The following is a 20,651-nucleotide window of genomic DNA, read 5'->3' as shown; positions in this document are numbered from 1 at the left end:
TTATCAAACATAACTAAATTGACTTGGAACACAACTCTCATTTTCCCACTCTGTTCCTTCCTCACACCTCCTCTTCTGTTTCCTGCATATTTTATCTATTCTGCAGCCATGCCACAGGAACAGTAATTACATATGCAGGAGTTACGCATCTCCTGTACCTCACCTCTGAGGTTCTTTCTCCGCCTCTGTCCTAAATGAGATACACATTTAGATACGCATCTCTTGGCTTCACTCTAATCAACTTTGACACTCACACCATGAATAATGAACAGACACACAGTAGATAATGAAACAAGGAGGGTGTGAGACACATCATCCAAATGAGAAAGAAAACTGAGAGAATACTAAATCTTCAGTGTTCAGTGTTGGTCTTTTTGTTAACTAACTTGTCAGCGCATGACAATCAAACTGCCAGTTCTGTACCAAAACTGTGTGTTTCTTAAAAATTTTTTTGTGGTACTCTATGTCACAATTTAAGCATACACTGGTTAAAAAAAATAATGATTGGATTTCTTTTACTATTATTATTTAATTTGTTTATTTATTTATTTATTTAAACATGTACAGTAAAACTCCCATTTAATGGGTTTAGGTGGACCAACAAATTTTGTACAAATCCACTAACAAATCCACTTCTTTATGCAATCATCAACTTTCAAACCAACAATATGATACATACAAATTTCCTCCAGAAATTGTGGGTCATTTGAGCATCTTTTTCCAACTCAATATTGTGAAATTTGTCATATTTGCAAACTTTTCTGCCAAACGTATTTGACCCATGCTCGGGCACACTGCAAAACTTTTAAAATGTGATGGAAGGAGTGAAAATGTAAAAGTGACAAATCGCAGCCCTTGTGGTCTCAATCATTTACCAGGTGCATGTCATGCTCTGCAAAGGGTTCGCAGCCAAACAGAGGCTAACCCTAACCCTAACAGAGGGCTGTGACACATACCATACTTAACATATTTCAGTGCAAGCAACATGCAGGATTTTAATAATCACCGGCCTTGAATTACGCCCTGCCTTGTTTAGGTGCTGGGCCTGATCACAGTTTGAAAAAATAAATGGCTGGGCTTTTAATCAAGGAAATATGGTACCCGCTTTCCTCAAATCCGTGAGTGCCAGTACTGAACTTCATTTTGTACCTCTGTTACTGGGCACCAGACTGCTCTGTCCAGTATATGCAAGGGGTTTTTAATGAAAATACATTACGATGGGGCAGGACGTTTTGTTCGATATGAGCAAAAATCTGATATACAAAATCTGTTATATACGGTGTTTATTACATGGAAAACTATTCAAAAGCATTGGGACTTTTGCTTTTGTTCGGTGAGTGCGAATATCTGTTTATACGATGGTGATTTAGGCCAGTTTTATTGTATTGAATGACTTTTCTGGCTTTTCTTTTTGCCTGTAAAACTCGATGACATTAAAAATATACAGCCTATAACATCTACTATTTCTGAAATTATAATAATTTTATTTACACAGCACTGTTTAGTACCAATTTGTACAATTCTATATATTTTAACATATACAGTTACATATAATTCATAAAAACTGTATAAATTAGACAAACAGCAGAAAACATTTGTTGCTTTTTCATAATATAAAATATAACACACTGTAAACAATGTCAGTCAAATACAAAGATATCCTCCTCATAAATTATATGTCAAGGAGTCTTATCCCAAGTGGCAAACTATACCATAAAAAAGGTGCACAGTAAGAAAATGCCCTGTGGCCCACTGTCTTCAACCCCAGGCACAACCTAAGGCACAGACAGCAGTCCTGCACTCTGAGCCGATGTCATAGTCATGGGTGTGCCTGTGCCACCTAAGTCTAAGGCTTGCACACCTAGTATAACTAAACAATTAGTAGCTCCGTATTTAGCTGCTGTTAGCAACTTCAGCTTAATGCTCAAGTTGCATGCTTTAATACTTTCCAGCTAGGGGTATGTAATTTGTACTGTTGCTGATGTCACGTGCACACTCTTTGTCTGAGAAATGTGCTCTCAGACAAACAGATGGTTATCAAGGGTTTGTAGGGCAAAGTGCAGCTTAAAAACAATGTAATAGGAACACCAAATTTACTGTATTATCCAAAGTCAATAGTGTACGAGGTCTGTCCATAAAGTATAGTACCTTTTTATTTTTTCAAAAACTATATGGATTTAATTCATATGTTTTTACATCAGACATGCTTGAACCCTCGTGCGCATGCGTGAGTTTTTCCACGCCTGTCGGTGACGTCATTTGCCTGTGAGCACGCCTTGTGGAAGGAGTGGTCCTGCCCCCTCTTCAGATTTTCATTGTCTGGAAATGGCGGAATGAAAAGGACTTTTTTCCATCAGAATTTTTTCAGAAACTGTTAGAGACTGGCACCTGGAAACCATTCGAAAAATTTATCTGGCTTTCAGTGAAAATTTTACGGGCTTCACAGAGAATAAGGACTTTAACTACACGTTTAAGGACCCCTTTAAGGACGGTCGGGGCGCCGCGCTGCGAGCTGCGACGATGCGGCACAAACCACTGGATCATTTCTAAGCTGATGGCTCTGTGGATACGAGACCGTCGTGTGCTCTTTCTCTGGTTATCACAAGACCTGGACATCAGCCATTTTCCGGCAGATTTCACTTTTAACAAGAGATTTTGTCATGGAAAGCCGCGCATAGGCTTCGCGCGTCACGACCGATTCGCTGATGAAGCGAGACAAAGGAACACCTCCGTTTCGGAGTGTTAGAGGACAAGCTGAGACATGTCCAGCTCTCCACAAGTTCTTTTATACTCACTCGACTGGTAAGCACTGAAAGCCGAGATAGACATGTCCCAACTTGTCCTCTAACACTCCGAAATGGAGGTGTTCCTTTTTCTCGAAGGTGTTCCTTTGTCTCGCTTCAGACAATGAAAATCCGACGAGGGGGCGGGACCACTCCTTCCACAAGGCGTGCTCACAGGCGAATGACGTCACCGACAGGCGTGGAAAAACTCACGCATGCGCACGAGGGTTCAAGCTTGTCTGATGTAAAAACATATGAATGAAATCCATATAGTTTTTTAAAAAAATAAAAAGGACCGTTAATTTATGGACACACCACGTATAACTGTTCTACCTAATGTCCGGATTAGACTTAGAGTATTTTTGTCATGCTTTGTTTGAACATTTCTGAAGGCAGACCTTTTTAGGCATTTTACACAGGGAAAGAAAAGTTTTGCATAATTTATATTCATTCAGCCAATGCTGATGAAATAAACTGTGCTAATTTCCACTCTTTTCTGAGTGGGTTAAAGCTGTAAACTAATGAAACTCCTGTTTTAGTTTAGTCCATATTATTAAATGTCCAAACCAAGTGGCCCAAATAGCTTTTAAACCATTAATGTATCTCCAGAAATAAAGTCATAATGTGATTGCAGGTGCCATTACAACCATTCCTTTCAGGGGCTACACGTGAATTTTTATTATGGTTTTTGTTTTGTTGTTGTTGTTGGGGTGTGTGTGTGTGTGTGTGTGTGTGTGTGTGTGTGTGTGTGTGTGTGTGTGTGTGTGTGTGTGTGTGTGTGTGTGTGTGTGTGTGTGTGTGTGTGTGTGTGTGTGTGTGTTAAATAACGTAAAGAGTAAAACAGTAAAAAATGCATACCCCAAGCTAGCACGTATTAAACTGAACACTATTATTATCTGAACTGTTGCTTTGCCATCCTCAGACTTCCAAAATACGTATTCCAAAGCTTCTCATCACACAGTATTTTTTAAAGAAGGCTTTGCACTAAAATGCTACATATATTTTCAACTAGAACTGTTGATGGAAAAATGTGTCTGCAGAAGAAAAATAAGCAGGGGATGCATTTTGCAGCAAAGCATATTTTTGCAGGTGCGTAGAACAGTTTACCTATCAATACAAGAAAACAAAGCATTAGCACACTTCTATGTACACAGTCTATGCAAATGTGCCCTCAGTACTATTTTATATGAGATCTTAAAATAAGAGTAAACACTCTTGTGTTTTTGTCTGTCTTTTTTTGTTTTATTTTTCTGGAACATTTCTTGCTGTGGACCAAGGCCATGGAAAATCTAACATGAACAGGGAGCCAATGGCATAAAGCCAAAGCCAGAGTCATATGGTCAAATTTCCTGATCATGGTTTTGTACTGCAGCAGTGGCATTCTGAACCAATTGAAGATTTCTAATGTTAGTGTTTGGCAAGCCAGAAAACGAAGCAATACATTAATCAATTCTAGGTGAAACAAAAGCATGTACCGGTTGCATGTACCAGCTTTTAATTACTGTAGTTATATTTTCTTTACAATTTTATGTGAATTCTGTCTTTTATTATGATTTTTCTGCACAGCACTTTGGTCCATTATGGTTGTTTTAAAGGACTTAATAAATAAAGTTGGTTGGCTGGTTACTGTGCATCAGTCATGGACAACATAGGACAAATGGTTGCGATATTATTGTGCAAATGACATTGTTGGATCAAAGACCCAACAATACTATAAATCAATATTGTTAATACTCTTCATCATATGATGAAAACACAAGTATCCAATGATAATGTTAACTGGTCATACAGATGTTTGTGTCTTGCAGGACCCGTTACTATAATTTCCGTCTTTTCAGAATTCAATACAAGGACATTATATCCACCTCTTAACTGAAACAAAAAACAAGACCTTTATATGAGGGAGATTATTAGTTTTTATGGACATGCAAAATTGAGTGTCATCAGTATAACAGTCAAAATCAGCTCAATCAAATCAACATAGTTTTTCAGTATCTCTCCAAGACTTGTAGTATGAAGGGAAAACAGGGGCCCAATACATAACCCTTGAGTAACCCCAAATTTCATTGACTGATTGAATTATTGATTGTAGTTTATTTCAAACATATTAATAATAATAGAATAGAATAGAATAGAATAGAATAGAATAGAATAGAATAGAATAATTCTTTATTGTCCACCGATGTGGAAAATTGTCTTCGGCTCACCAACACAAAAAAGACAACACTAAAATACAAACATAGCCATACAAACACACGAATAAAACAAAGATAAGATACATAAAATACATGGAAGTAAAGGAAGAAGTAGAATAAGACCTAGTAAGATAAATAAAATGTAAAACAAGATCTAATAAAATCAAATAAAACAGAAATAAAGCAGTTCAGGGTTTTTTTGTGGAGTGGTCACTTTTTTGAGTTCATTATGGCGACGGTATTTGGTATAAAAGATTTTTTAAAAGAACCTTTGGCCAGAGGAGCTCTGTAGCGCCTCCCAGACTTCAAGAGCTCAAACTGACAGGACAGAGGATGAGAGCTGTCTGCCAGGACTCTCTGAGCTTTCCTCTTCATCCTGTCAGTGTAAATGTGGGCCAGAGGCTTCTGGGGTTTTCCCACAATTTTCCCCGCCATTTTTACAATTCTATTTAATTTGTCCTTACATTTACAACTCAAGTGACCAAACCAAACACAAAGATGAAATGCTAAAATACTCTCAATATGTGCAGAATACACAAGCTCTAAAATCTGCGGATTAACACCAAGACAACTCAGTCTTCTAAGCAGACTGAGTCGCTGTGAACATTTCTTAAAGATAAAATCAGTGTTTTCAGAGAAGCTCAAGTGACTGTCAAGAACTGTACCAAGATATTTAAAAGTTTCCACCATTTCAACAAGCTGGCCATCGAGTGAAACTGGCTGTTATGTCAATTCTTGCTTTGTGTGAAAAAAAAGCTCCTTTGTCTTACGAGGTCTGTCAATAAAGTATAGGTCCTTGCTGAAACCGACTTCTGAAACTTCTCTGTTCTCTCACGACATCCTGGATCAATAGAGCCTGAAATGTAGAGGTTTTCAGCTTGAAACAGGCTGACGACGGCGCCTGAGAGCGCTGCGCGACGTCTCGCACCGTGGGAAGTCCTTAAAGCGACAGTATCACCTCAAAATCTCTCATCAGCTGTTAAAATTTTCACCGAAAACCAGCTTAATTTTTTGAACCGTGTCCACTTCGATGTGTCTCACAGGTTTAGAAAAAATTTTGATCAAACAAAGCGCCAGTCTCTCAGCAACTTCTCAGACAAAGGAATTCTGACGAGGGGCTGGACGACTCCTCCCACAAGGAGTGCTCACAGGCGAATGACGTCACTGACAGACGTGGAAAAACTCACGCATGCGCACGAGGGTTCAAGCATGTCTGACGTAAAAACATATGAATGAAATCCATATAGTTTTTGAAAAAAATAAAAAGGACCTATACTTTATTGACAGCCCTCGTAGACACGTTGATTTCCAGCTGGCTGTCGAGACACCAAGCTTCAAGAGCCTTAGTGTGAGTGAGATAGGAGGCTTCGCCAGAGGAGTCAGATTTCTGTAGCAGGCCGACTAGGGCCATGTCATCCGCATATTTAATCAGTTTAAAGTTTGTGTCATTAACTGCAACTTCGTTTGTAAAAAGAGAGAAGAGTAGAGGTGAAAGAACGCTACCCTGTGGGCAGCCAGTGCTTATGATGAGCTCTCCTGACAGAATGTTGTTAGCACAAACCCTTTGAGGGCGACCAGATAGAAAGTCTCTGATCCAGAGCATCAGGCCCCTTTCAACATTTAAATCAGCCAGCCTTTTCAGAAGAATATGTAATTTCATAGAATTAAAAGCTGCACTGAAGTCTACAAACAAAACCCAAGCATATGCTTTAGCAAGTGAAAGCTGCTTTGAGATCATGTCCAGCAAGATCAATACGGCATCACCGACTCACTGACCTCTAGTAATACTGTGAGAAATCTTGGAGTCATTTTTGATCAGGATATGTCCTTCAGTGCGCATATTAAGCAAATATGTAGGACTGCTTTTTTACATTTGCGCAATATCTGTAAAATTAGAAAGGTCTTGTCTCAGAGTGATGCTGAAAAACTAATTCATGCATTTATTTCCTCTAGGCTGGACTATTGTAATTCATTATTATCAGGTTGTCCTAAAGGTTCCCTGAAAATCCTTCAGTTAATTCAAAATGCTGCAGCTAGAGTACTGACAGGGACTAGAAGGAGAGAGCATATTTCACTCATATTGGCCTCTCTTCATTAGCTTCCTGTTAATTCTAGAATAGAATTTAAAATTCTTCTTACTTATAAGGTTTTGAATAATCAGGTCCCATCTTATCTTAGGGACCTCTTAGTACCATATCACCCCAATAGAGCGCTTCGCTCTCAGACTGCAGGCTTACTTATAGTTCCTAGGGTTTTTAAGAGTAGAATGGGAGGCAGAGCCTTCAGCTTTCAGGCTCCTCTCCTGTGGAACCAGCTCCCAATTCGGATCAGGGAGACAGACACCCTCTCTACTTTTAAGATTAGGCTTAAAACTTTCCTTTTTGCTAAAGCTTATAGTTAGGGCTGGATCATGTGACCCTGAACCATTCCATAGTTATGCTGCTATAGACTTAGACTGCTGGGGGGTTCCCATGATGCATTGAATGTTTCTTTCTCTTTTTGCTCTGTATGCACCACTCTGAATTTAATCATTAGTGATTGATCTCTGCTGTCTTCCACAGCAGTCTTTTTCTGATTCTACTCCCCTCAGCCCAACAAGTCCCAGCAGAAGACTGCCCCTCCCTGAGCCTGGTTCTGCTGGAGGTTTCTTCCTGTTAAAAGGGAGTTGTTTCCTTCCCACTGTCGCCAAGTGCTTGCTCATAGGGGGTCGTTTTTGACCGTTGGGGTTTTTTGTAATTATTGTATAGCTTTTGCCTTGCAATATAGAGCGCCTTGGGCAACTGTTGTTGTGATTTGGCGCTATATAAATAAAACTGATTTGATTTGATTTGATCATCAGTACCTCTGTCCCTCTTATAGGCAAACTGCAGAGGGTCTAGTTCACTGACCACTGTAGTGGTCAGGACGTCAACTAACACTCTCTCCATAGTTTTACATAATATGGAGGTATGGCAATGGGCTGAAAAGCTTCAGGTTTGATTACCCCTGGCTTTTTTGGTATAGGCTTATTATAGAGAATTTCCAGGATTTGGGCACTCCTGTGGACAAGGAGGGAATTAAACAATCTGGAGAAGACTCCTTTTAATTGAGGAGCACAGTCTTTGAGTAGACGGGCATTTCAGGCCATCTGGGCCAGTGGCCTTGTTGGCTTCAGTTTAGAAGACTTTTAGCCACGGCATCCTCAGTGATGGCTGTGGGTGCTCCTGCAGGAAGATTTTACAGATCTCATCACATTCCTGTTTATCATCCACTTTATCAAATCTACAGAAGAAACGGTTTAACTCATCAACAAAACATGATCGAGGGTTGTAGGAGCATCACATTTCTTACTGTTTTGCCCATCAGTGTATTTAGACCTTTCCAGGCTTGTTTTATATTGCCACTTGAACTCAGTTTTTGCCTTAAATATAAAGTAAACTCTTACAAAACAAGTGCACATAAGGAAAATGTTCACAGACAATGAAAAAGCGTAAAGCCACAGAACATGTCAGGCACTTGTCTTGATTTACATTTTCAAAAGCATTGAGAAGCACAGAATGTACATATTACCTCCCCATTTCCATAGATCTTTCATTAACTCATTGAGTGCCAGCCATTTTCAAAGTTCAGAACATCCCAGTGCCAGGATTTCTTCAGCATTTGAGTGTTTTTTTCAAGACCCATAGAAAATTGAGTTCTATGTCCATGTCAACAACAAACCATACCACAAGAAAAGAAAAGAGAAGAAAAGAAAATGGCTTGATGAAGCGTCTTTGGCGCATGGCCGTTACTATCGGAAAAGACGCATTTTAGAGTCAATGGCAATCGAGTGAGTTAATAGTTATCCCACTGCCTTAGCAAAATGAAACCTATATGATTTAATTTCCCATAGTTTATTTGACTATAATAGTAATTACTTAGGCAGCACAGTGGCTTAGTGGTTAGCACTGTTGCCTAACAGGAAGAAGGTCATAGGATTGATTCCCACCTGTGGCCTTACTGTGTAGAGTTTACGTGTTCTCCTCGTGTTTGTGTGGGTTCTCTCCAGGTCCTCCGGCTTCCTCCCACAAACAAAGACACACAGGTTAGGTGGATTGGAAACTTTAAATTGTCCATAGGTGTGCGTGCGGGTGTGAATGTGTTTGTTTGTCTAAATGTGGCCCTGTAACAGGAACTGGTGTCCTGTCCACAGTGTACCCCTGTCTCACACTGTATTACTGCTGGGATAGACTCCAGCTCCTCATGACCCTTAATTGGACTAACGGTTGAAGATGAGTGAGTGAGTGAATGTCTTAATATATTTACGACATTCCCACCTGTGGCCTTTCTGTGTGGAGTTTGCATGTTCTCCCCGTATTTGTGTGGGTTCCCTCCAGGTGCTCCAACTTTGTCTCACATCCAAAGATAGGCAGGTTAGGTGGATTGGAATCATTAAATTGTCCGTAGGTGTGCGTATAGGTGTGAATCTGTTTGTCTATATTTGGCCCTGCGACAGAGTGGCATCCTGTCCAGGGTGTATCCCGAATTACGCCCTATGACTGTTGGCATTGGCTCCAACCCCCCTGTGACCCTTAATTGGTGGAAGCAGTTCAAGATGAGTGTGTAATTACTTTTTGTCTTTGCAATCAAAAAATTTAGAAATTCATTACAATTATCTGTAAAGAGGCATTTTTGAACTCCGGAAAACACAGTAAAGAATGCATTAAAAAAAAAGACATGTTTCCCCATAACATGATAATGAAGCATGTCAGATGGTGCAAAGTATCATTTTAAAACCCTATTACTAAAACAATAATTTGCATCACTTTTTTCCCAAAATTTGGATGCCTGTACAAATAGAAATTGACTGTTGTCATCCTTAACATTCAGTCATAGATAGTCCAAACTATACCTTTTTTGGAATCTTTATGATCAGAGAAATAATAAAGGATTATTAACCGACTGTGAGGTCTGTACGGGGAAATATCAGACCGACGTGTTGTCAGTACGGACCAGGCAAAGCGAGGTCTGTGCGAAAAACACAGAAGTCTGATATCCCTGTACAGACTGAGCAAGTGAGGTTAATAATTTGTTTATTATTTGGCTATTACATATAAACACGCAAACTTACAGTATTGCCTGAATATGAAAGCTGCTGATGGCTCATAGTCCGACTTGTTCACTTCAACTCTATGAAGAACTTGCTAACAGATGGTTAACAGTCGTTAGCTGGTAAGCTTTCAATCTGTGTGTTTTTTTTAGATGCTGTTTAGATATTTATGGAGTACGTTCATGTCGACTTGCTTTTGCTAATCGTATTTTAGCTTCTGGTTTGGAAAGAAAATACAGGTTTCGGACTGACTGCCATGGAAATTGTCCATTATGGGAAAATATCAGACCGGTAATCAGCCAATCAGAGCGCGCGTAGCTCACAGCCATATAATAATGTGTATATTTTTCATTACGATTGGAGCATTTTTCAATTTATTTTGACAAATGGTTACCATGGCACCATGATGAAAATTCACAATGGCTAAATTTTCTGATTTATTTTTTGTAATGTGTTTGACTGCCAGATTTGGTGTTTTTATTACTGAATGCACAATCCATATGAAAAAAGTAGCTATGCTGCCCATTATTTATAATTTCCTCAATTAAATGTAATACCGCCAGTGATGGTTGATCCATTCACCTGAATCCATTCTGTTCCCCAGTGAGTAATTTATGCTTTTTCAAGAATGTGTCCAATTCTATTGTTGAAGAATTTTTTCTAATATTTAGAAATTGTGGAAGTACAGAGACATGTATAATTTGTGAAGTGGTGTTTGTTGCTAGTTTAGACATTTTGTTTGGAAATGAGCTGGTTAGAAGTAGATAAGTTACTCATGTATGTTAAAGGTTTTGAAATTCCTCCAATGACCTGTTTCACTAAAGTCATCTTGTTGCTGTCCTGGTGGAGCTTTAAAGTTGCTGTATCACCGCTGTAAAGGTCTCACAGTAATGCAATGAAGGTTGGGTCAACTCCTTGATTCTCCAGAGCATTGAAGAGCAGAGTGAACTTGATTGAGTCAAAGGCCTTCTTGTAGTCCACAAAGGTGAAGCAGCACAGTATTTTGTACTCATAGGCTTTTTCTTGCAGTTGACTGATGACTTGAATGTGATCAACTGTGGGGAAACCCACTCTATAGCCTGACTGGTCCCTTGGCTGGTGCTGGTCTAAGGTACATAGCATTCTCTTCAGAAGAATTTGGGAAAACGTCTTGTACATGACAGGTATAAGGCTACTGCTGTGTCACCTTTTTTATGACAGCTGAGGTGTTCTTCCAGCTCCTGGGGACGTGGCCATCACTCAGACATGTATTGAATAGTTGTGTGAGCATCTTGGCAGTAGGCTCTCCACTGTCCTGTAGAATACTAGCAGTGACATTATCCTCATCAGGTGCCTTGTTTCACTTTAGTTTCTTGATGGCTGAGCTTAATTCTATTGGTAGAACTGGAGGAAGTGGTGGGTGGTGAGCTGCCATGCCATTCCTATTCGTGAAGAGTTGGTCCTAAGGTCTCCTGGTGCTGTAAAGCTTTGTGTCAAACTCTTCACACTTCTTGACCATTCGGTTAAGGTCATTCATGAGTGTGCCATCCTTTTAGGGCGATGATGATGTTCCTCCCTGCTTTTGCTTGATGTTCTTTGGTCCTTTATTGTCTTCTAATGCTTTGAGCTGTTTCTTCTTTGTAGTCCAGATGTCCTGAAGGATGTGATGTCTAATGGCCTTACAATCTCTGTGTATTTGATGTGCTGCACATCTCTTTCCCCTCTTTTCATCTGCCACCATTTTTCCATCATAGTTTGGTTTCCTACAGTGAGTTTGTCTGGTCTTGGTGGCTTATTCTCGACCCACAACCTCTGACGCTGTCTCCATGATGGTGGTGATGATGTTGTCGCAGTAAGTGGTGAGGTCCTGTTCTGTTGGTGCTGCAAAACTTTTGGTCAGGAGTAGTTGAAATTGTGCTGACTTCACCGACAATGTCATACAGTTTGGCTTCTTTGATCGTTGTATGAGTCTCGCCCTCTCCAGCTATGGTAAGTGAGGCGTGAACAAGGCGGTGGTTGCTGCCGGTGTTGAAGTTGCTGACGACTGAGACATCTGTGAAGGTTTGCGGCTTGTCTGTGATGATATACTCAATTTCATTCTTCGTTGTACTGTGTGGTGAGATTCAAGTCCAACGCCTGTTAGAGGTCTCTTCTTGAGGAATGTGTTCATGATCTTCAGCCTGTGCCTTACGCTGAAGCTGATGTGAGAGTCACCTCTGTTGTTCCTGTTTCCACTACTGAAGTGGCCAGTGCATGACTCTCCTTGTTCTCCCATTCCGACTCTTGCATTAACATCACCCATGAAAATTTTGTAGAGTGGGCTCTACTGTTGACAAGCAGGTTGTCAAAATCCTTGTAGATTTCATTAACTTCTTCGTCTGTTTGCTACTTGTTGACATGTATACCTGTATTAGGGATGAGCAAGTACACCACTATCTGTATCCATATCTGTTCAGCCATCTAAATTATCTGTAGCCGTATCTGTACTCGTAGTGGGCGGGGCCTAAACCGGAAGTGGGTGTGGTTTAACCCAAAATGGCTGGGGATTAAATTTGTACATTATTTTAAGTCTGAAATTGATATGGATTAACCCAGTTTAATTAAGTTGCTATATTTATTGTTTATTTGAAAACTGTTACAGAACAGCCTCAAAATTGAGATTCAAATCAATGTTTTTGATCACAAAAGTAAGAGAACTATTTGCAGAACAAGTTTTTTTATGAACTCAGAACATGAATATTCTTAAATGTATGATTGAATATTTACAGAACAGCCTCAGAATTGAGAGTCAATGTTTTTGATCACAATAGTAAGGAACTATTTTACAGAACAGTTTTTTTTTATAAACTCAGAATATGAATATTCTTAAGTGTATGACTGAATAACAGAACAGCCTCAGAATTGACATTCAGTGTGTAGGAAATTATAACTACTAAGTATGCGTGAACAACAGTTGTCATATTCAACACAACTTTCTTTTTTTAATTTTATGATCAAACTGTGATTTTTTTTTTCAATTTCTTTATTTTTACTACCTAACGTTCTAGGCATTTTTTTCCACACAGTTAAACAATATTGATTAAGGTGTGTGTGTGTGCGTGTGTCTGTCTGTCTGTCTGTGTGCGCATGACTGTGTGTCTGTGTGTGCATGTGTGTGTGACTGAGTGAGAGGGAGAGAGAGGTTGTTCGACTGACCAGTTTATTTTTATGAACTGCAGTGAGAAAGCATCAGATACTGCATGTAGTCATATTCAATAAAAATATTAATATAGGCTACTTTGTGTGTTCAGCTATTTGTGTGTATGTGTGTCAGTGGTCTGTAAGACTGTTTATTTTTAATGATCTGTGTGAAATTGGTGATTCATGCAAACATGTCCAGTGATGGCAAACAGGGAAATAATATGTCAGCCTTGTTCACTGTATTCTTCTCAAAAGCACCGCATTCAGTAGGAGCAAAGTTTTCCAGCTGACTTTATATCACCTACAAAACAAAGAGCAAACAAACAGTTAAAAAATAAATAAATAAATAAAAAAACAACAGGAGCCGTTTTCAGCGCTATCTTGTCAAAAGCACCGCTTATGATACGAAACAAGTTCAAGTAACTTTAAATATAAGACAAACCGAAAAAGAGGCGAGCTGAAGAAAACTTTTAAAGAGTACTGACAGAGCAAAGTGAGGCAGAATCCAGCCAAGCACAGAGAGAAATCCTGTTTGTGTGTGTGAGAGAAGCTGTAGTCAGACACGACTGTGTAGGGAGGGGCGGGCGCTGTGTGTGACTGCCCAATCACAGAGCGTGAAAACAGTCAGTTAGCCAATGAGAATTTTTCTTCAGCACGAGCACAGATATTGATGAGTTTTATTCGGATCAGGGTCGTGCTCGTCAAAAAAGCTTTATCCATACCGGCTACTCGTCTGAAACAAGTATCCGGCTCAACCCTAACCTGTATGATGTTAATGTGATACTTGCCGTTGGTCTTAACGGTGAGCTGGGCCACTCTGTCTGATACACACTTGAAGCTGGTGATGTCATATCTTTGTGTACCACGAAATCAACTCCCCTTGTACAAATGTTGCTGCCCTTGTAGTACAATCAAGCATGTAGCTGGCCAGAGATTCAAAATGGTTAGCAAATCTGTTCAGCAGTACAGAATGATCAATAGTATCAACAGCTCCACTAAGGGCCAAAATAAATAGGACTGAAGTGATAGCTGAATTTATCCATTTATTACCGTAGAATAAAATATTTTAAATGCAGACTGCATGGTCCAAAAAGATTATCACAGCAGTAGGACACAATTGTTGTAAAGCTACTTTTTTTCATGAATTTTTGAAAAATTAAAACATAAAATGTAATCTAAATGTAACAGTGCATCTCCCCCCCACCCATAGCATTCTCACAAAATTATTTAAGTGGAGAGATGCTCAGTAGAGGGCTTGTCAATGGTACATTAAACTCAATACGTATTCCAACCTTTGGCTTAATGTTCAGGTATTTTTTCCCCTTTTTTGCAAACATAGTCAAAAACAGCTGTCTATAGCCTCCCTCAATTTGGCCTGCATCAAAACTTAATGGACTCTTTTCGCAGTCCTCCACCATGCTTCATCTGAACTTGGTCAATAACAAACTAACCCAGTACCTAACACAGGCAGGACACATAATTTCCATGACAGAGTGAATAATTTCTTTCCTCTTGTGGTTCTTGGACACGAGAGAGTATGCTGAGAACAGCCAGTAGTCCAGATAGCCTGCGATCTCGAACACCTATGATCACACCTGATCTGGAGAGTGGAAACCAAACTGTGGCATCTCGTGAAGACCATGACCATTTCAGACCAGAGGGAAGGTGACAGAGGCAGCAAGATGGTCTCTGAAATCTATTTGACAAGGCTGCTGGCCACAAAAAGTAAGACACAAAACCACTTCTACACCAGTGTTTATCAAGTTGGTAGTGCTCTTGATGTAAAATCACTCCAACACCAGTTTGATCATCAATGACCGGTAAAGCTCATCACTGAAACTCAAATTGATGAAATAATTACTGTAGTACCAGTGCTCATACACTCTTTTCAGTGGTAGAGAATGATACTAATCTAATCTCCATGTGTCCTCAATGAAATCTTGAAATGTTACAAATTGCCTTCTGAGGGCTAGGGAATGTTCTTCATTTTTTCCATACCTCAGGATTTTTCCTTTTTTATGCTACTTGGATTTAGTATAATGCTCATGTATTGCATAGCAAAGTGTTCAGAAGAATGTCAGCTTTCAAAATATGCAGTGCATATTTGTCTAGAACACTGTATATTGAAATATTTTGTCTCTAAATATGAAAAAAATGATATGCATTTTTAGAAAATTCTTCAAATCTTTATAGAAAATACATCTTTATTCATGTATGTAGATTGAAATGTTTTGGGTGCTAGGAATGGTTTCACCAATGTATTTGTCCTCACAAAGGTAGTGTTAATATGAAAAGGAATTGTATATACATGTAAAATATGGAAAAAAAATCATTCATCATTTCCAACTGGAGTTTTCATTGTTCCCTCTATGCAGAATATCCACACATATTTGTCACTGAATGAAAAAAAAAAAATGGTAATTTGCACCAATGGGGGCAAGGGATTGTAGATCCTAGGTAAGAAAAAAAGCCTGTCTGCTTTTTTTTTTTTTTTGGTTTGTCTGTAGGACAAAGAAAAGTAAAAGCTGTTTTCAAGCAGACAGGACAGTTTTTATTATTTATTTATTTTAAGCTGTAGCACGGCGGGGGGGAAGAGAAAGAGAGAGAGAGAGGAGAGAGAGAGAGAGGAGAGAGAGAGAGAGATGTAATCCCCATGTGACCTTCTCCGGGTTCAAGTATTTGGGTAAAGCTCATCTAGAACGAGATTGAGACTAGAAGTGACGGCTGTAGTTTCAAGAAGTTGAATGAAGTCTTTATGACTTCTTAAATCAAAATACAATAAAATTCAGCTAAATCACTTAAATTAAATTGATTAAATTATGTTTGTTTTTTATATTTAAATGAGATGAAGTTCAATTAGAATTTAAATATATTTTAGTCTATCTTTAAATTGGCCACCAAGTTGAAAAAAAAAAACACTGTTATCATTAATTAGATTTTGTCAAACACCAAATGTCTAGAGTGCATCTACACAATAAGTAAATAAATAAATAAAATAATAAAAAAACCCGAATATTGTGAAGACGTTCAGGATTTTTGTCAGTTCTTTCATAAAGTGAATTTTTTTTTTTATGTTCTAGACTCATTTCATACTGAACATGCTTCAGGACACTTTTATTTAATTTGGACGGCTACATTAATATGAAAACATATCTCAAAAAATTTGATTATGTCAAAAAAATCAATAAAAATTCATAATATGAAATGGCAAACCTAGAAACAGGGATCATTTGAATTAATTATCATGAACATCACCATTGAAAGATTGCGCCAACCAAATCTTCAAGCCTGGGTTTCCTGTTCATGATTCTTGTGATATGTGATTGCCCAGGGGGTAGAACATAACAGTCACAGCGCCAGAGTTCTCATTATGAATCCATTGGGTGCCATTCATACTAAAAATGTTCACTGTTATGGCCATTTAGGTGCTGTGGATACAAGTGGCTGAAAATGGCACAGTGTTCTGACACATACAGTAACACTTTGATACTGTTTATTTGGTTCTCGTCTGAGATTTCCGTTCATACAGAGTTATTTCCTAAAGAGTTGGCATATTCTCATTATTAAGCAGAGGACATAAAAGCCATTCTAAGTATGATGCCAATATTGCAAGTGTGGATAATTTTGAGACCACTGAGTCACATTGACAAGTAATTCGTACAATAGAAATAATCATTCTCACCATCCCATGTCACTCAGGGTACGTTACAGAAGTTTGTGGATGACCTGTTTGAGACCATCTTCAGTACGGCCCATCGAGGCAGTGCACTGCCGCTCGCCATCAAGTATATGTTTGATTTTCTCGATGAGCAGGCAGACAAACATTCCATCACAGACTACGATGTGCGACATACCTGGAAGAGCAACTGGTGAGAGTGACTGAAATGTTATGAATTATGTTGCACGTATAGATACACAGACTTGAAATGCATATCTCACTCCAGTCATGCTTCTTTAAAAATTATATACTAGATTATAAATAAGTTCTCCCACATCTTTCACTTGTGCAGGCACTGATAAAACTGACACAAGTAAACAGTCAGAGTGCGTCAGACAAATGTACGGCAGATTAATAGTCATTTTTGGATCCATAATCATTATTTGACCTTGGGGGACCAACTTGTAGTTAGTTGAAGGTCACTGCGCTGTATCTGTGGCCAAGCTCGGACTTAGAAGAGTAAGGCAGTCCAGGTTGGTTTTTGTATTCAGAAAAAAAAACAAAAAAAAAAAACATCAAATACATCTAAATAAGATTGAAAAGCACAGAGTAAAAAAAAAAAAAAATACTTTGAGAGATGCAACCAGCAGAGTTCTCCTCCTGTGTTTGCACAGAGCAACCATGTAGAATCGCACCTGCTACAGTTTCAGCCATTATCTACTTAAAAAAAAAATCCAAATTAACCAAAATGGTCAGTAAATCGCTGATCGCCGTGTTCTGTGTTGCTTCCATCTGTTATTTGTCCATTCACAGTCATTGATACAGTAGCAGATAATGTTGTTAAATGGCTGGGGGCTGGTCCAGTGTCCATGACATCTCTCTCGTTAAGATTGCAAAACAGTCACTTTCTCTCAAATTCTTTTGTTTCCACCTTCAAACACACAGATAAAATGATTCTTTTGCCAGGACTCCTACTGCTACATTTCTCCACTCTTGCGGGAGGCATGTACAAAACACTTCCATTCTCTTTCAATGTACAACTAAGAAATATCACAGCTGGTTATGATGGACCCTCCCAAAACACACCTGTTCACCATTTCCACATATTCACCATCAAAGTCCACAGATTTTGAGTGGTGAAAAATTAGGTGTTCCCATTCATTTCAGTAAGAGTCTGAGGGGACATTCCCTAACATAAAGTCGCCAAAGTCGACTCTACTGACACATTTCTCAGTGTTCATCTGTGAAGCTAAATTCCCCGTGTTTATGATTAAATTTTTCAAGGCATATGGCACCAGAAATAAACCGCAGTGCTTGAATATTTCCATAATTACCTCCACCAGTGAAGATGGAGGAGGTTATGTACATTACCCCTGTTTGGTTGTCTGCTTGTCTGTCTGTTTGTCTAATTGTGAACAGTCTGGAGTCCACAATTTTTCATATATCAATATGAATGTTTTACTGAAAATTCATATCCTAATAGGCAAGTGATTAAATTTTCAAGGTCAAAGGGGCAAGGTCAAGAAAATCTTGCAATATGGGAAAAATCCCTGTCTTTAACATTGAATGAATATTCAAAAATTTATAACTTGGTCATATTTGAGAGCATTATCGACTGACAATGTTTGATCAAGATCTGATCCAAATTACACATTTTGTGGCCATTGAAATTTAACATTGAAACCCCATTTAATTTATATTGACATTATATCTTAATCAAACTGCCCCAATCACGCTCATATTTGAATGTGAAGTGCAGACTGGCACTCGCTATCACCTGACAGGTTCACGCTCTATGAGTACGATACTCTAGTTCTTTGTTTTTTAGAATAGTCATCTTATTTGACATTCCCTTTGCCATACATATGAACATTAAACTGTGTTCCATTTATTCCAGTGGCAACTGCTCACCCATCACATGATGTATTTTTCAGATTTCTGCACCATAGCACACATGATGTACATAAGGGTGCATTGGTATTCTACAGCTACTGTATGTAATGAGCAAACAGCGTAATGTGATTGTAGTGATAACTGTAGCCACAAGTCTAAAATATAAATCATTGTGGAACCGAACATTGCTCCCATGGGCATCGTAATTGTTGAAAGAACACATTGTCTATAATGTGGCCCCTAGGAGAAGTAAGAGAACACTTTGATGATAGTGATGTTGTGCAGCATTCAAGACTGGACTAACTTCACACACTATTTCAAAATTATTAAATCAGTCATTCCAACTATATGACATGCACAGAACAATAAATGTATAGCTGAGTATATGCTTGGCCATAACTAACTGGATAACTTAAAAACATCCTAAGAAGCACATTGCAATAATCCCCCCCACCATACATTTTTTTTTTTTATATACACTATATAATTCATTGAGTACTGAAGTATTGCAATACTGTGTGACACCCTTTACCAATGGAATTTATGGATACATAGGATATGGAATATTAAAATGATGTATTAAAAAAAATCCTTTACAAAATACCTCTCCTGCCTCATTTGTTCTTTCTTCCATCCTCTAGTCTTCCTTTGCGGTTCTGGGTGAATGTCATCAAGAACCCCCCAGTTTGTGTTTGACATCCATAAGAACAGCATTACAGATGCTTGTCTGTCTGTAGTGGCCCAGACCTTCATGGATTCCTGTTCAACATCAGAAACACAACTAGGAAAAGACTCACCTTCAAATAAGCTTCTCTACGCTAAAGACATTCCAACTACAAGAACTGGGTAGAGAGTAAGATCCACATTGATCCATATGTTTCCACATTGAAAACATTGTCCGCATGACCTCAAAATGAATGGTTCTGTTTCACTTACCGTATGGACTCTACAGAAGCATGGAGCGTCTACAGAAACATTCATTCTCCATAGTGTATAGACTGTGTCCATAACATGCAAGCTATATCAGTTAGTTTTCATTGCAGATAAGTGCATTTTTGTCTGTTTTCCATCATCCAGTGGTGTGAAATATGTGCAGGAAACACTGACTCACTCACTTATCTTCAACTGCTTAGCTCAATTAAGGGTCACGGGGGGCTAGAGCCTATCCCAGCAGTCATACAATGTGAGGCAGGGTACACCCTGGACAGGACGGCAGGTTATTGCAGGGCCAGATATAGATAAACAAACACATTCACAATCTGCATGCACACCTACGGACAATTTCCAATGCCATCGAACCTCGGGAGAGAACCCACGCAAACATGGGGAGAACATGCAGACTCCACACAGAAATGCCACATGTGGGAATGAACCCAAGACATTCTTGCTGTGAGGCAACAGCGTTAACCACTAAGCCACCATGCTGCTGCAGGAACATAACAGAAACAAAAACAAGAGGCAACAAATTTATCTCTGATCGCTCAAAAAACTGATATTCAGAATGTGTCAAAGTTTGCTTCTCCAACTACACTTTCACATCAACATTCAATGAACTGAAACAAAGGAGATAAGCTTTTAGCTCAAAGCTAGCTTCATGAACACCAGTGCATACAGGCTCCCAACACCTGCTGCAAAAGTTCATTTTTTTTTCCAAACACTTGAAGCAAAGTCAGACCAGAAAAAAATGGAATTCATTTTCTGTACCTGCTTACTCCAGTTAAGGGTCATGGGAGTGGGGGGATCCCAGCAGTCCTAGGGCAAGAGGTGGCATACAACCTGGACAGGAAGGCAGTCTATGGCATGGCCACGTATGGATGGGAAAAATTAATTCACACTTGCACGCACACCTACAGTCAATATAAAGTTGGCAGTTAACCTAAACTGCATGTACTTGG

The 20,651-nt window shown here is 39.0% G+C and overlaps 1 protein-coding gene across 1 annotated transcript in view; it reads left to right on the top strand.

Moving 5' to 3' along the window:
* The window catches only part of LOC117512209 (plexin-A1-like), a 1,069,160-nt gene that overhangs the window by 1,032,756 nt on the left and 15,753 nt on the right, over positions 1–20,651 (top strand). The window contains 6 exon segments of the mRNA XM_034172199.1: positions 14,738–14,817; positions 14,819–14,929; positions 16,905–17,074; positions 19,398–19,434; positions 19,436–19,586; positions 19,589–19,608. Coding sequence (XP_034028090.1) covers positions 14,738–14,817; positions 14,819–14,929; positions 16,905–17,074; positions 19,398–19,434; positions 19,436–19,586; positions 19,589–19,608 — 569 coding nt within the window.

This window comes from Thalassophryne amazonica, chromosome 6, assembly GCF_902500255.1.
Source record: "Thalassophryne amazonica chromosome 6, fThaAma1.1, whole genome shotgun sequence".
Lineage (NCBI taxonomy): Eukaryota > Metazoa > Chordata > Actinopteri > Batrachoidiformes > Batrachoididae > Thalassophryne > Thalassophryne amazonica.
Note: the sequence above shows the minus strand (reverse complement) of the source record. Positions and strands in the feature narration are given on the sequence as shown.